At 41.9% G+C, this 15,322-nt stretch overlaps 1 protein-coding gene across 1 annotated transcript in view; it reads right to left on the bottom strand.

The window, feature by feature from the left end:
• The window catches only part of LOC125460833 (structural maintenance of chromosomes protein 1B-like), a 148,035-nt gene that overhangs the window by 27,989 nt on the left and 104,724 nt on the right, over positions 1-15,322 (bottom strand). The window contains exon 23 of the mRNA XM_059652374.1: positions 7,815-7,966. Coding sequence (XP_059508357.1) covers positions 7,815-7,966 — 152 coding nt within the window. The remainder of the gene's footprint in view (positions 1-7,814; positions 7,967-15,322) is intronic.

The raw sequence follows: 15,322 nt of genomic DNA, 5'->3' as shown, positions 1-15,322 counted from the left end.
CAGTACTTGACACTGGTCCAGCTTCCTCAGTCAGCTGTCAGAGTGAACAGAACCTTTGACACTCCTGTTCTTTTGTCAGCTAGGGCTCCGTGACTGGACCAGGTTAACAGCCCCAATCAGGAAACTCATATTCTATGAGGTCCCCATGGCTGACTGCATTATAATCACTACAATGCTCCTGCCAAATGAAGGATGCTGGATACCTCGGCAACTAATAAATTAGCAGTTAAAAGCACGTCCACAAAAACTTGGAAACAACAGAACAGGTAGATAAGCTTGTTAAGGAAACATGTGAAATGTATTTAGAAAATTACTTGAAGCACCATAGCACACAAGGGTCTGGACCAAGTACTGGTAAATGGGACTATAGTAAACAAGTGCTTGATAATCATTGTGGTCACAATGGGCCGAAAGGTCTATTTTTGTGCTGTAAAACTCTATGGCTCTATGAAAGTGGTAACTAACCATCCCAATATTAAAAATATTGCTTCCCAGTCTTGGCTTAATGCTTAATTTTGCTGCTGCACTGCTAAGTATCACATCCGTTCCTCTTTTCAGGTCTAACACTTACCAGGCCATGCTTCAAGAGAAGACTTTAAGACAAACCTGAATGTAGTAACATTCAGATTAATGTTTGCCACTATCTCCACTCCACCTACCTCCTGACTTCTCATGAGAGTTGCTGCAAAACCAGATGTTCACCAGTGAAGACTCACCTCTCTAAAGTGGCCATTGTTCTTGCTAGTTCACCGGTAATAAGGCTTGACGCCCAATGGTAGCGGATACATTCGGCCTTCAAGCTTATTTACTGACCATGCTTAATTAACTTGCAGATGGTGTTGGTGAGCTGGCATTTTGAACTGCTGCATGTTATGCAGTGTCTACAGTGCTTTTAAGGAAGGAGATTGAGGATTTTGATCCAGTGATAACAAAGGAACAATGTTATAGATTCATATCAAGATGTTGTGTAACTTTGTGGGCAATTTGCAGGTTTTTTTCATGTGCTTTCTGCCATTATGCTTCAAGGTAGCAGAGGTTACAACTTTAGAAATTACACTGGAAGGTTCCCTAATGAATTGTTGCATTGCATCTTGTACGAAGACAATGGCTGCTATAAAGCAGTAATGGTAGAGGGAGTCCAAGTACTATTAAGCAGAGCACTTTGAGCTCCTTACTGGAGCTGAATTCCAGGCAAATGGGAAATATTCCATCTGACTCCTTATTTATTGAGGGTATATAGGGGGTGTCAGGTGATTTGTTTATCCCCAAAGAATACCATACGACTATGGAAATAGGATGAGTAGTTGGCTGTTCTGCCTGTCACGCCCCCTCCACCATTCACAGATTCATGGCCGATCTGACACTTTTCATGTCCACTTTCTTGCCCTTTCCCCATAACCCTTGTTGGTATCCCTTAATTCTGAGAATTTATGCTCTGGTGCTAGACTCTCCCCTGAGGGGATACATCCTCTAAGCATTTGCCCTGTCAAGCTCTTAAGAATTCTATATGCTTCTCATTTTTAAAAATTCCAATGAGCACAAACTCAGTCTACTCAACCTATCTAATCTTTCTCATAAGGCAATTGTTCCATACTGTGGATCATCCTACAGGACCGCCTCCAGTGAAATAATATCTTCTCTTAAGTAAGGAGACAGTACTCCAGATATGGTTCTCATAAGCACCTTGTATAGTTGCCTACTCCTATACTCAAATCCCCTTGAAGTAAAGGCCAATATTCCATTAGCCTTCTGATTCTCTGCTGAACCATGATAGCCTTCTGTGTTTTGAGCACAAATATCCTTTGGTTGTGTTGTGCTGCAGCTTTTCTCTACTTGAATAATAATGTTTGTTCTTCCTTCCAAAATGAACAACTTAACATTTTGCTACATTCTATTCCATTTGCCAACTTTATGCTCACTTACTCACCCTATCAATATCTCCCTGTAAACTGTATCTCTATTGCAAGCAGCCTTTCCACCTATTTTTGTGACATTTGCAAATTTAGCTACAGTGCATTTGCTTCCTTCCTATAACATATATTGTAAATAGTTGTGGTCCCACACTGATTCCTGTGGGAACTGTGATGATGCTGTGGCTTTAAAAGGTGTATTTTGTCCTGGTTTCTTTTCAGACAGACCAAATGAAGGCATTGACCAATCTGTGGTAACATAAACAGCTTGTGAGGCCTTGGGTTTTTTTTTAAAAAAGCTGGAACAATAGCAGCAACCTCGATAGGTGTGGCCAGGTCTCATAGACCAGGATTTCAAACTCAGCTGAAGCTGATGCATTTGAAGAAGTAATAGCTATTTTTCCCTTCTCTTGGTTGCAGCTTAAAACTGGAGTTTCTCTTCCTTCGGCGGGTGTTGCATTTGAGAAAATTTGTGTTCTGAATCCACGTTTTGCCAGGTAGTGTGTTTATGGGATATTGCGAAATTGGAACAAGTAATTGGTAATAGTTACTGTATCTATTATTCTGTTAAGTTTTCCAACAGAATTAATTTATTCTAAGTTCTTCTTTCTTTTGCATTTTAACCTGTGTTTGAATAAATTGCATTTTGCTTAACTTTGCGTAGTTTGATCAGTCGAATTGCATGTGGTACACAAACCTTACATTTGCCTTCAAAATAAAGTTAGGATCTAGGCTACATTCTTAAAATATATTAAGGGGTGTCTATAACAAATTAGGGCCTCTTGTCAGGATCAAGTCTCTAATTCCAGGTTGGGTTTAGGATTATTGGACTAAAAGACAACAAGTGGTAAATGTCAGCGTCCTTCGTTTAGGTGTTGAATTAGGTTGGTGTAAACAAGGTGTGTCTTGTGTAGTAATGGTTCTTTCAGTCACTAAGAATTTCCTGAAGGTGGAAGAAATCACATCTGGAATTTTACAACAAGTGAGTAAGGTGAAGCTTTTAGAATTGGCAGACCTCCTGGAGTTGGGATTGCCTTTGTCTGTGCGAAAAGGGAGGTAATTGCAGCAAAACGCTCAACATTAATGATTGCCAGATATGCCATCGGAATCTTTACAAATATCTACAATTCAATTGCAAATGAAGCAGCTTGAATTAAGAGGCAAAAGAAAAGGATAGAATAGCCCTAGCAGGAGAAAAATAGAAAGAGAGAGAAAAGCAGAAAGAGAGAGAGAGAGATTAAACTTCAGAAGTTGGCAATTAGAGAAAAAGTTGAATTAAAAGGGCCGAGGTGAAGGTTGAAGGTAGGCTTAGTGGGGTGAATAGTGATAATCAGCAAACTGATTGTAGGCAAAGGACCAGCGGGTGAGTGATAATGGGAACTGCAGATGCTGGAGAATCCAAGATAACAAAAGTGGAGAGCTGGATGAACACAGCAGGCCCAGCAGCATCTCAGGAGCACAAAAGCTGACGTTTCGGGCCTAGACCCTTCATAAGAGAGGGGGATGGGGAGACAGAACTGGAATAAATTGGGAGAGAGGGGGAGGCGGACCAAGATGGAGAGAAAAGAAGATAGGAAGAGAGGAGAGTATAGGTGAGGAGATAGGTCAGTCCAGGGAAGATGGACAGGTCAAGGAGGTGGGATGAGGTGGTAGGTAGGAAATGAGGTGGGAGGAAGGGATGGGTGAGAGGAAGAACAGGTTAGGGAAGCAGAGACAGGCTGGGCTGGTTTTGGGATGCAGTGGGGGGAGGGGACAATCTGGGCTGGTTTTGTGATGTAGTGGGGGGAAGGGGAAGAACTGGGCTGGTTTTGGGATGCAGTGGGGGAAGGGGAGATTTTGAAGCTTGTGAAGTCCACATTGATACCATTGGACTGCAGGGTTCCCAAGCGGAATATGAGTTGCTGTTCCTGCAACCTTCGGGTGGCATCATTGTGGCACTGCAGGAGGCCCATGATGGGCACATCGTCTGAGGAATGGGAGGGGGAGTTAAAATGGTTTGCGACTGGGAGGTGCAGTTGTTTGTTGCGAACTGAGCGGAGGTGTTCTGCAAAGCGGTCCCCAAGCTTCCACTTGGTTTCCCCAATGTAGTGGAAGCCACACTGGGTACAATGGATGCAGTATACTACATTGGCAGATGTGCAGGTGAACATCTGCTTGATATGGCAAGTCATCTTGCGGCCTGGGATAGGGGTGAGGGAGGAGGTGTGGGGGCAAGTGTAGCACTTCCTGCGGTTGCAGGGGAAGGTGCCGGGTGTGGTGGGGTTGGGGGGGAGTGTGGAGCGGACAGGGGAGTCGCGGAGAGAGTGGTCTCTCCGGAAGGCAGACAAGGGTGGGGATGGAAAAATAGCTTGGGTGGTGGGGTCGGATTGTAGATGGCGGAAGTGTCGGAGGATGATACGTTGTATCCAGAGGTTGGTGGGCTGGTATGTGAGAACGAGGGGGATCCTCTGGGGGCGGTTGTGGCAGGGGCGGGGTGTGAGGGATGTGTTGCGGGAAATGCGGTCAAGGGCGTTCTCGACCATTGCGGGGGGAAAGTTGCGGTCCTTGAAGATCGTGGGCATCTGGGATGTGCGGCAGCCCAATGGCATCAATGTGGACTTAACAAGCTTCAAAATCTCCCCATACCCCACTGCGTCCCAAAACCAGCCCAGCTTGTCTCCGCTTCCCTAACCTGTTCTTCCTCTCACCCATCCCTTCCTCCCACCTCAAGCCGCACCTCCATTTCCTACCTACCACTTCATCCCACCTCCTTGACCTGTCCATCTTCCCTGGACTGACCTGTCCCCTCCCTACCTCCTCACCTATACTCTCCTCTCTACTTATCTTCTTTTCTCTCCACCTTTGGTCCGCCTCCCCCCCTCCCTATTTATTCCAGTCCCCTCTCCCCATCCCCCTCTCTGATGAAGGGTCTAGGCCCGAAACATCAGCTTTTGTGCTCCTGAGATGCTTCTTGTCCTGCTCCACACTTTTGTTATAAAGGACCAGCAGGGATCTGTTTAAATATGTCTAAGGATTGCCTAAGTTTGATAAGAAGGAGGTGGAAGCCTTTTTAATTTCATTTGAGAAAGTAGCTACTCAATGGAATGGCTGGTGACCATATGGTTATTGTTGATCTGAACAAAGTTGGTTGGTAGAGTTAGTGAGGTATTTGTATCGCAATCACAGGAGATATCTGGGGAGTATGAGGAAGTGAAGAAAGCCATCTTAAGTGCAAATAAGAGATAACAAGGTGTACAGCTGGATGAAGACAGCAGGCCAAGCAGCATCAGAGAACTGGAAAGCTGACATTTTGGGGCTAGACCCTTCTTCAGCAATCCAATTGACATTTCAGGAGTCTCAGGAGGGACCCAGGTCAAACATACATTGAGTTTGAAAGGATCAAACAAACTAATTTTGACAGGTGGAGAAGGGCAATAAAAACAGATCAAACGTTTGACTTCTTAAGAGAGATGATTATTTTGGAGGAGTTCAAAAATTCACTTCCTGAATTGGTGAGAGTTCATGTGGAAGAGCAGAGAGTTAAAACTGCAAATTCAGCAGTGGAAATGGCTCACACATCAAAGTTTGGCTTCCAAAGTCAATTTCAGTCCATGAGGGATAGAAACTGGGGAAAAGAGAAACCCTTAAATAGTCAGGGGAAATGAGATCTCATTGAAGACAGTAGAGATAGTTCATCACAGGGTTAAAAAGGAAACCCTTAAGGGGGAAACAGAAGTAATAAAGCTCAGCTGTTTTCAGTGCAATAAAGTAGGCCGCATGAAGTCACAGTGTTGGTGGTCTAGATAAAGCGCTAGGATAGAAGATGTGGGGAAACAGGATAAGCCAGTGAGTTTTGTTGAAGTGGTAAAGGAAAGCACAGTGGAAGCTAAATAGCTCAAACAGAATGTACATACTGATCTGGGGGTGGTTGAGAAGAAAATGTCAGATCTCCTTAATGAATTTACTTACAAGGGTACAGTTTACTTGTATAAGACAGGAACAGCAAGTAAAGTAATTTAAATTTTGAGAGATGTAGGAATATGTCAATTTTTGATGTTTGAGTAATAAGCAGATTTGTAATTCCGAAGAAGTATTGCCAGAAAAAGGTAATATGGAGAATATACGGCAAGACGAGAAGTGTTCCATTATATAAAATGAGTTTGGAGAGTCTGGTGATAAGTAGAGAAGTGGTGGTATTAGTACTAGAGAAACTCTCGGTTCCAGGAATACAATTTATTCTGTTAAATGATATAGCTGGATCACATGTTGAAGTAATGCCTACTGTGGTTGAAAAGCCACAGGAAAATCAGGCAACTCAGGTATTACATGAAGTATATCTTGGGACTTTTCCTGACTCTGTAGTAACAAGGTCACAAATCCACAGGTTAAAGTAGGAGGAGAAATCAAAGAATAAAGACACGGAAATTCAAATTCAGTGGTCAGAGACTATGTTTGATGAAATGGTTGAGAAAAATCAAGAACAGGTGGAAGACAAAGTGAACATTATTAGTTCAGAGAAATTAACTGCTGGTGGTGGGTGGGTATGGCTCAGGCCTTTGCTCCAGGAAGAAGTGGAGAGCCTAATGGGGGATGGACATCCAGAAGATCATCAGGTCCCATTGCCACCACCTCCAGTAAGATGCCGTTATCAGACATTTATTCCCCTCCCCTCTGTTGTCTGCCTTCTGCACGGACATCCTGGTCCACTCTTCCTTTACTCCCAACACCCCCCACAGCCCCACAGCACCTTTCCCTGCAATTGCTGAAGGTGTAACAGCTGCTCATATACCTCTTCCCTTCCTGGTATCGAAGGGCCCAAACAAGCCTCCCAGGTGAAGCAGCACTTTATCTGCACTCCACACAATCTACTCTACTGCATTTACTGCTCACACTGCGGTCTCCTGTACATTGGGGAAGCGAAGTGGGGACTGAGTGACCACTTTGCAGAACATCTATGTTCTGTCTGCAAAAATGACCCTGTGCTTCCAGCTGCCTACCACTTTAACACACCACCGTGTTCCCTGGCCAACATCCTTGTGTCAGGCTTGCTGCAGTGTTCGGTGAAGCTCAGCGCAATCTGGAAGAATAACACCTCATTTTCCACTTGGGAAACCTGCAGCCCTCCAGACTCACTATCGAGTTCAACAATTTTAGGGCCTGAACTCTTCCATGTCCGAGCCCCCCAACTCCACACACCAGGCCTTGTTATCACATTGTCTGCCATTAGACACTACCTGTTGTTAGCCACTAACAGTCTCTTTGAGTCGATGTGCACCTATTGTTTACTCCTGACCCCCTCCCCCCACCCTATGTTCTGTATATAAACCAACATTTTCCTAGCTATCATCAGTTCTGAGGAAGGGTCACCGGATCTGAAATGTTAATGCTGATTTCTCTTCACAGATGCTGCTGAGCTTTTCCTGTAACTTCTGTTTTTGTTTGGCTCTTATCCCCACTCACTGTTTACTGCCCACTAGCCAAACTCTATCGAAGCCAATATACCTCCAACACTGTGGGCTGTTATGACTTAACCTTCTGTGAGATATGTCTTCTGGAAGTCCAAATACAACTCATGTACTGGTTCCCCTATGTCCACTCTGTTTGACACTTCTTCAAAAGACTACAATAAATTAGTCAGACATGATTTACCTTTCGTGAAGTCAAACCCATTCTGTTTCGTTGGTGAAATTTTCACTATTGTGAGTGCTGAGTGAAACGTTTTGGTGTATTTAAAGGGAGGTTAGATAAACATACAATAGGAGTTAGATGAACAAAGGTAGATGCAACAAATATCAACATGGACCTTTGCGTTAAATGGGGTGCTTTCTGTGCTATGAATATTTTGGAAATTCACTGACCTAACTAAAAATGATGAGGAGATAATGTTGCTTTAAATTACAAATAAATTAGACAATAATCATTTACCTGTGAATAGCAAAAAGCAATGCCAATGCTGCTACTGACTTTTCTCCTCCAGACAAGTTATCCATAGGCATGAATCGTTTCCCTGGAGCCACACAGTTGTAACCAATACCATCCAAGTAAGGTTCTTCTGAGTTCTCTGGACTGAGAAATGCCTATTGAGTAAAGATATTTACCAGTTTTCAGCAAACAAATTCGAAAAGGGAAACTTCTGAATTAGAAGTAAAAATAATGGAAGTCCAGGATTGATTTATAAATGATTATGTTATTGAATTTATAGAATTGAGGTTTTTCTAACTATTATAGTTTGGTGAAAGTAGTGCGCAAACAAGCAAGGTATTAATATTGTATTATTTCTTTGTGGTCAATGTAAAACACCACAATTTGGGCCTCTATTTATACCTGGATCTCTGAATGAGATGAGGTCTACAATTATCCTAGAAACAACAGCTTGAAGTTAAATACATGGGTCATGATCGAGGGAGAAAGGCAGAAGTATCTTAGAGGTGGCACTCAGCCTTTGCCAGGTATAGGTTTGCACACCAGGTGACACGGCATCACCCTTCTCAGCAGGTTTGATACCAATTTTGGGGTTGGACCTGAAGGAACAGGATGCACCAAGCTCAGAAGATAGAATTTAGAATGTGAAGTAAGGACAGGAAAGTGGACATGAGGAATGTCGGACCAGCCATGACTTACTCCTGTTCCTATTTCTTACGGTCTGTGATTAGTTTTGTACTTATTTTGACCCTGTATATGAAAATTTTTGTGTATGTCTAGGTGAAGCAACTTTTTTATATTTTGTTTAACTTGTTCCAGAAGCCAGCAGTATCTATTAAATCATACATTAACAAAAGATTCCACTGCCTAAAGCATACTTATAGGTTCTTGAACTCCCCAGAACATCTAGATATATTGATTAGAGATTTGGGGTAACATTACAGCACACATCCTCTTACCTCAAGCAGACACAAAAATTATCTCAAGGCGCCTCAATAGCTGTTTCCGGTCCTCTGGCCTCCCGTTGTAGCACTATATTTATATGGTTTGGCCAGTTAAATTTCTGGTCAATGGTAATCACTATCCGCTCCCCCCCCCACCCCCAAGATTGTTGACAGTAGGAGATTCAGCGATTGTAATGCTACTGAATGTCAAGGGGAAGTTAATTATTAGATTCTTTCTTGTTGGTAATGGTCATTGTCTGGCACTTGTTATTTGCCACGTGTTAGCCCAAACCTGGATATTTTCCAGGTCTTGCTGCATTTGGACATGGATCTGAAAAGTCAAAAATGGTGCTGAAATTGTGCAATCATCAATGATAAATGAAAAGTCATTTATGAAGCAGCTGAAGATAGTTGGGCCAAGGACAATGCCTTGAGGAACTCTTGCAGAGATGGCCTGGAACTGAGACAACTGACTTCCAACGACCTGAAACTGAGATGACCAACCTCCAACAACCACGCCCATCTTCCTTTGTGGCAGGTATGAATCCAATCAGCAGAGTTTTTTCCTCAATTTGCAATGACTCTAGTTTTGTCAGACTCCTTGCTGTCACAGTGGATCAAAAGTAGCCATGATGTCAAGGACAGTCACTCTCATCTCACTTCTGAATTTAAGCTCAATTGTCCATATTTGATCCAATGCTACAATTAAGCCAGGATCCGAGTGATCCTGGCAGAACTCAGCTTTCTCACTGATGCTCAGTTTAATGCTAAGCAAGTGCTGCTTGACAGCACTGTTGATGACACCATCTGCCACTTACAAATGATCAAGAATAGGAAGAGCAAAAGTTGACCTGGTTGGATTTGTCCTGCTTTTTGTGCACAAGACTCGCAAGGTAAATCCCTCCTGACTGTGTACTACTTTCCCACCATCTCTTCTGAATCTGTCCTTGGTGGGACGGTCAAAACCCATATTTGGTGTTTAGGGCATTGCAAGATATAATTCTTTGAGGATGACTAACAGGCTGTTGCTTCACTAGTCTGTGAGACAGATCTTCTAATTTTGGCACTAATCTCAGGCGTTGGTAAGGGGGACTTTGTAAGGTGAACAGATTTGTTTATTTATCATTTCTAGTACCTTAACTGATGCCAATTTTCATTCCTTTTTGAGACTTTTTACAGATTCATACAACTGAACAACTTGCAAGACCAATTACAGACCATGTAAGGACAGCAGCCTTCTTTCCAATAAAGTAACATCAATGCACCAGGTGCATTTTTATAACAATTCACAACGATTTCATGGTCATTATTAGCTTAATCTCAAAATCTGCCATGGGATCCTTACCTGGATCTCTGGATTACAAGTGCTAATACCATTATTATGAAAGAAATAATTATTATGAAATTATTTTGAACAACTTATTTTTAAATAAAAGTCTTTTGAGAAGAAAACCTCAATTATTGTTTTGTACGTGATATTTAATTAATGACTTGGATATCAGAATAGAATCGAATTTCAGTTTTTTCCAGTAATGTCAAACCTGGAGAAGTGGTAAACATTGAGGATGAGTCAACTGCAATAACTCTGGTCATCACATTTTAATAATGATGTGAGGGTGAAAATATGAGTTTAACAAACTAATACTAAAAGCACAAACTGAAGATTCTGTACCTGCATGCACGTGCTATAGAAATCAAAGCTGATGGCGTAGAAAGGAACACACAAGTAAGAATTAGTAGCCACTATAGTTGTGGCTGCTAGATGACATGGTTTAAGACCTGATATTGAAGAGTACATAACATTTAGAAGGGACAGGAAGTTTGGAAAAGTGGACAGGCGGCTCTATAAATTAATAATGGCATCAGCACAATAGGCAGGATGAAATATGGTCAGGAAACAGGGATGTAAAAATAATTTTGGTTGGGATGAGAAATAATTAAGGCAAGAAGTCACTGTGGGACTGGTGTTCAGGTGCTTAACAGCAACCATACAATAGGAAGAAACAGGAGCTTGTCAGGAGGTAAGGAGGTACAGTGATAATCATGCCAGATCTAAACCTACACCTAAAGACTGGAAAAGATCAGGTGGGCAAAAGCAGCCTGGATTATGAGTTTATAGAACGTTTTTGGGTAGCTTCTGAGAACAGCACATTCTAGAGTCTAAAGGTGCAGGAAGCAGGCTATATGAGGTCAACAGGGAAGCAATGTTTTCTGTTGGATAAGAGTCTAGAACTGGAGACACTATTTTAAAACTAAGGATGTCCCTTTGAGGACCAAGACGAAGATCTTTTTTAATCCTCTTGAGTTGTGTGGCTTTAGAACTTTCTGCCTCTCTACCCAGTTGGATGCAGGGTCACTGAATATTTTTAAATCAGAGAGTGAAATTCTTGTTAGGCAAGGTAATCAGATGTTATCTAGGTATATGGAAACATGAAATTCAAAACAGGCGAGCCACAATTTTATGAATGACAGAGCAGGTTTGCGGTTTGAGGAACTGAATGTCCTACTTCTATTTTCATGCATTCATATTTTTGCTGTTGTATCCAATGCCTTTCCCTTAGCAAAGTGCCCACTGTTTAAAAGATACACAGCAAAGTTTGTTTTAACCAGCACCTTCTCAAATCTCAAATGCCACGATATTGTAAGTGATGTGTATACCCACTGCATTACATTTCTATTACTCATTGTTGGGTTTGTGCATTGTTTTTAGGAGGTGTGTTCATGTTATTATGTAGATTTTTTGAGGGATGTTGATTGCACCAAGCTTCACTTGGTCAGGGTTTACCGCTGTTCCATGTATCTCTTGATCATCCAGATATTTGAACAATTGGCACAGTCCTGGTCCCATAAGTGCAGGTTAATAAAACATTTGTTGTATTTATTTGGGTCCACAATCTTTTAAAGTATATTCAGATTATTTCTTTACAACACCTTTTACATGCCAGTTCCCTAAAAACATCAATTTAGCATTTTTTTTGTTGTCCAAGTAGATCTGTATCTATATTTATGCTGCCCTTGTGAGCATGTGAACTTGGAAGAGCACGATGCTCTAAATTGATTTTAGAAGTATATGATTACAAGACTAATTTCTTTGCTCAAAAAGCATTTTTTAATAAATTTTTCTGGGGTGTCTAATACGTAGACTAATAGAGAAGTAAAAATTCCACTTCCTGTTCTAGCAATCTGACTGCCCAACTTCAAGATTTTTGCATTTTATTGTGCTTTCTTGTAGTGAAAATAATTTGTTATAGCCCAAAAATGTTGAATTTTCATTCTTACAAAAACTTGAGTTAGATTCCATAATTTTGATAAAAATATCAAAGATATGGTTAAAATACCTTTTGTCATTTTTTTGTGAAAAGTTAATATTTAACAATATCATGCATTAGACCTGGGTCAGCCATGATCTAATTCACTGGCAAAACAGCTTCAACATTTTAATGGCTAAATCCTGTTCCTAATCTACAACTGCTGGATGAGTAAACTTGGCACATCCTATCAGATTTGAATATTTAGAACATCAAACTGCCCTAACAGGTCCTTCTGCATTGTTGAAGGCAGATGTGACATAACTCTAAGACTCTGATAGTTCGAGAAGGTGTCATCTGATTAACAGGTATTACAGGAACAGGAGCAGGCAATTTAGTCTATCGAGCCTGCCTGGTTATTCAACATGGTCATCTAATTGAACGCTTCAATGCCATTTACACATATCACCCCCATAACTAATTAAAACTCTAACAATCTCCATCTTAAACATATTCAAAGACTGAACCTCCACAACCATCTGTGGTAGAAAATTCCAAAGGTACAAAATATTATGACTAAAAGAACTTCTCCTCGTCTCAGACCTAAGTGGCATCCCTTTATTCTTCAATTGTGCCTCTTTGATCTACACTCCCAAACAAAGGGAAATATCTTACCTGCATATAGCTTGTTTAGCCCTTTAAGTATTTTGTACGTTTCAAGGAGATCACCTCTCGTTATTTGAAACACAAGAGAATACAGAACCAGTTTCCCAAACTCTCTTCATGGGACAACCCTGCCATCCTGAAAACAGGTCTGATGAACCACTGAGACCAAAACTGCACATAGTATTCCTGGTGTGGTCTAAGCAAGCTCCTATACAACTGAAACTGAACTTCACTGCTACGCTCTCTCTGATGGAAGGGTCTAGGCCCGAAACGTCAGCTTTTGTGCTCCTAAGATGCTGCTTGGCCTGCTGTGTTCATCCAGCTTCACACTTTGTTATCTCGGATTCTCCAGCATCTGCAGTTCCCATTATCTCTGTTCACTACTATGCTCATTGGCTCTCCTTTATCAATTCTGCGATGTCTTCAAAAATCTCCCAACAAGTTCATTAAACAGAATTTCCCTTTTGCAAATTCATGTTGACTACGCTCAATGAGATCATACCAACCATGTGCCAATTTAGCCCACGTCCAATATACATTCTAGCATTATTTTAATTACAGATGTAAAGCTAACAGGTTAAAAACTGAAAGAACCGTGGATGTTGGAAATCAGAATCAAAAACAGAAATGGTTGGAAAAGCTTCGCAGGTCTAGTAGCATCTTTGAAGAGAAGTCAGAGTTAACATTTCAGGTCCAGTGACCCTTCCTTAGAACTGAATTTTGGAAGATAATCACCAACGCATTGACTCTCTGTATAGCCACGTCCTTCAACTCTGTGGGATGCAGACTATTAGATCCTGGGGATTCATCAACTTTTGGCTCCATTCATTTCTCTTGTACCATCTTCTTAGTAATGCCAAATTCCTTGAACTCCTCTTTCTCCCTAGCTCCCAGCCACATGGATCTCTAGTTCTAGCAGTTTTCTGATATCTTCTTCAGTAAAAACACATACAAGATGATAATTAGCTTCTCTGTTATTTCCCTATCACCCATTATAAATTCTCCTGACTCTACGTTTGAAGTACTCACATTCATTTTTTCCAAACATTTCCTTTTCATGTACCCATAGAAGTTTTAAAAGCTTATTTTTATGTTTTTTTGCTAAACTGCATTCGCATTCTAGAATTACACCTTCTTAAGGGCTTATCCCGTCGAGACTTAATAATAGAAAGGTAAGCAACAATAATTGCAGCTTCACAGCTCCAGCTTATGGGGTATGGTATATGCTATTCTCTAAGAAGTGATGCTGCCTACAATGATGTTTCTAAAGAGCTCCTGATCATTTCAGTCCACACAGCAAAGTATAAAATCCACATTTTCAAACTGTATAATGCCTTTCTGGGATTAGAAGAAGTGGGGTCTCTTTGACGCTGAAGTGGATCCGAATTAATATATCTTATAATCATTCGGAATATTGAGTTTACAATTCATATATTTTAGTGTTTAACTTATATTTTTAGGAATTAAAGCTTAACTAAATAAATGGAGGCATCTCATCATGATTCTGAAAACCACTCCTACCAAAAGTGAAATTCAAATGAGCTAGGAGTTAATCACAGTTAAAGCTGTCTCCGTCGTATATGTTCAGATGAGGTCAACTTCGACAAGGGTGCCTCCAAAGTGTCCACCTTCTTCCTTCACCAAGGACTCCTCAGCGCCGTTGTCAACAGGGCCCTCAACTAGGTCCGACCCATCTCCTGCACTTCTGCCCTCACTCCTTGTCTTCCCTCCCACAACAGCAATAGGGTTCCCCTTCACCTACCATCCCACCAACATCCACATCCAGAAGATCATCAGGTGCCATTTCTGTGACCTCCAGCGCAATGCCACCACCAGATACACATTCCCCTCCCCTCCCTTGTCTGCTTTCCGCAGCGTCTGTTCCCTCCAGGCCACCCTGGTCCACACTTCCCTCACCCCCAACAACCCGCCTCAGCCATATCGCACCTTCCCCTGTAGCCGGGGATGGAGTAACACCTGCCCATTTACCTCCTCCCTCCCCAGTATTTAAGGGCCCATATATACCTTCTAGGTGAAGCAACACTTCACCAGCACTTCCCAGAATCTAGTATACTACATTCACTGCTAACAATGTGGAAGCGAAGTGTGGACTGGGTGACCACTCTTCAGAACATCTACATTCTGCTCGCAAAAAAGACCCTGAACTACCTGTTGCCTGCCACTCTAACACACTAGCCTGTTGCCTGGCCAACATCTCTGTCTCTGGTTTGCTGCAGTGTTCCAGCAAAGCTCAACGCAAGCTGGAAGAACAACATCTCATTTTCCGCTTGGGGACCCAGCAGCCCTCCAGATTCAATATCTAGTTCAATAATTTTAGGGCCTAAACTCTCCTATGTGCCAGCCCCCTACCTCATACATCAGGCCGTGTCATCACATAGCCTGCCATTACCCGCCACCTGTTGTTAGTCACTAAGAGTCCCCATTAACAACTATTCGCCCTCCCAGCCTGATCGTTATCAACTCCTTTGTCTAACCCACTGTTCTTCTCTCTCCTTAGGTTCTATCCTATTGCCTCCCCGAGACCCCGCCAATTTTCTGCATAAAAAATAACGCTTTCCCAGCCACCGTCAGTTCTCAGGAAGGGTCACCGGTCCTGAAACATTAATTCTGATTTTTTTTCTTCACAGACGCT

This window comes from Stegostoma tigrinum, chromosome 18 (assembly GCF_030684315.1).
Source record: "Stegostoma tigrinum isolate sSteTig4 chromosome 18, sSteTig4.hap1, whole genome shotgun sequence".
Classification (NCBI taxonomy): domain Eukaryota; kingdom Metazoa; phylum Chordata; class Chondrichthyes; order Orectolobiformes; family Stegostomatidae; genus Stegostoma; species Stegostoma tigrinum.
The sequence above is the reverse complement of the archived record's forward strand: the minus strand, read 5'-3'. Positions and strand labels throughout refer to the sequence as shown.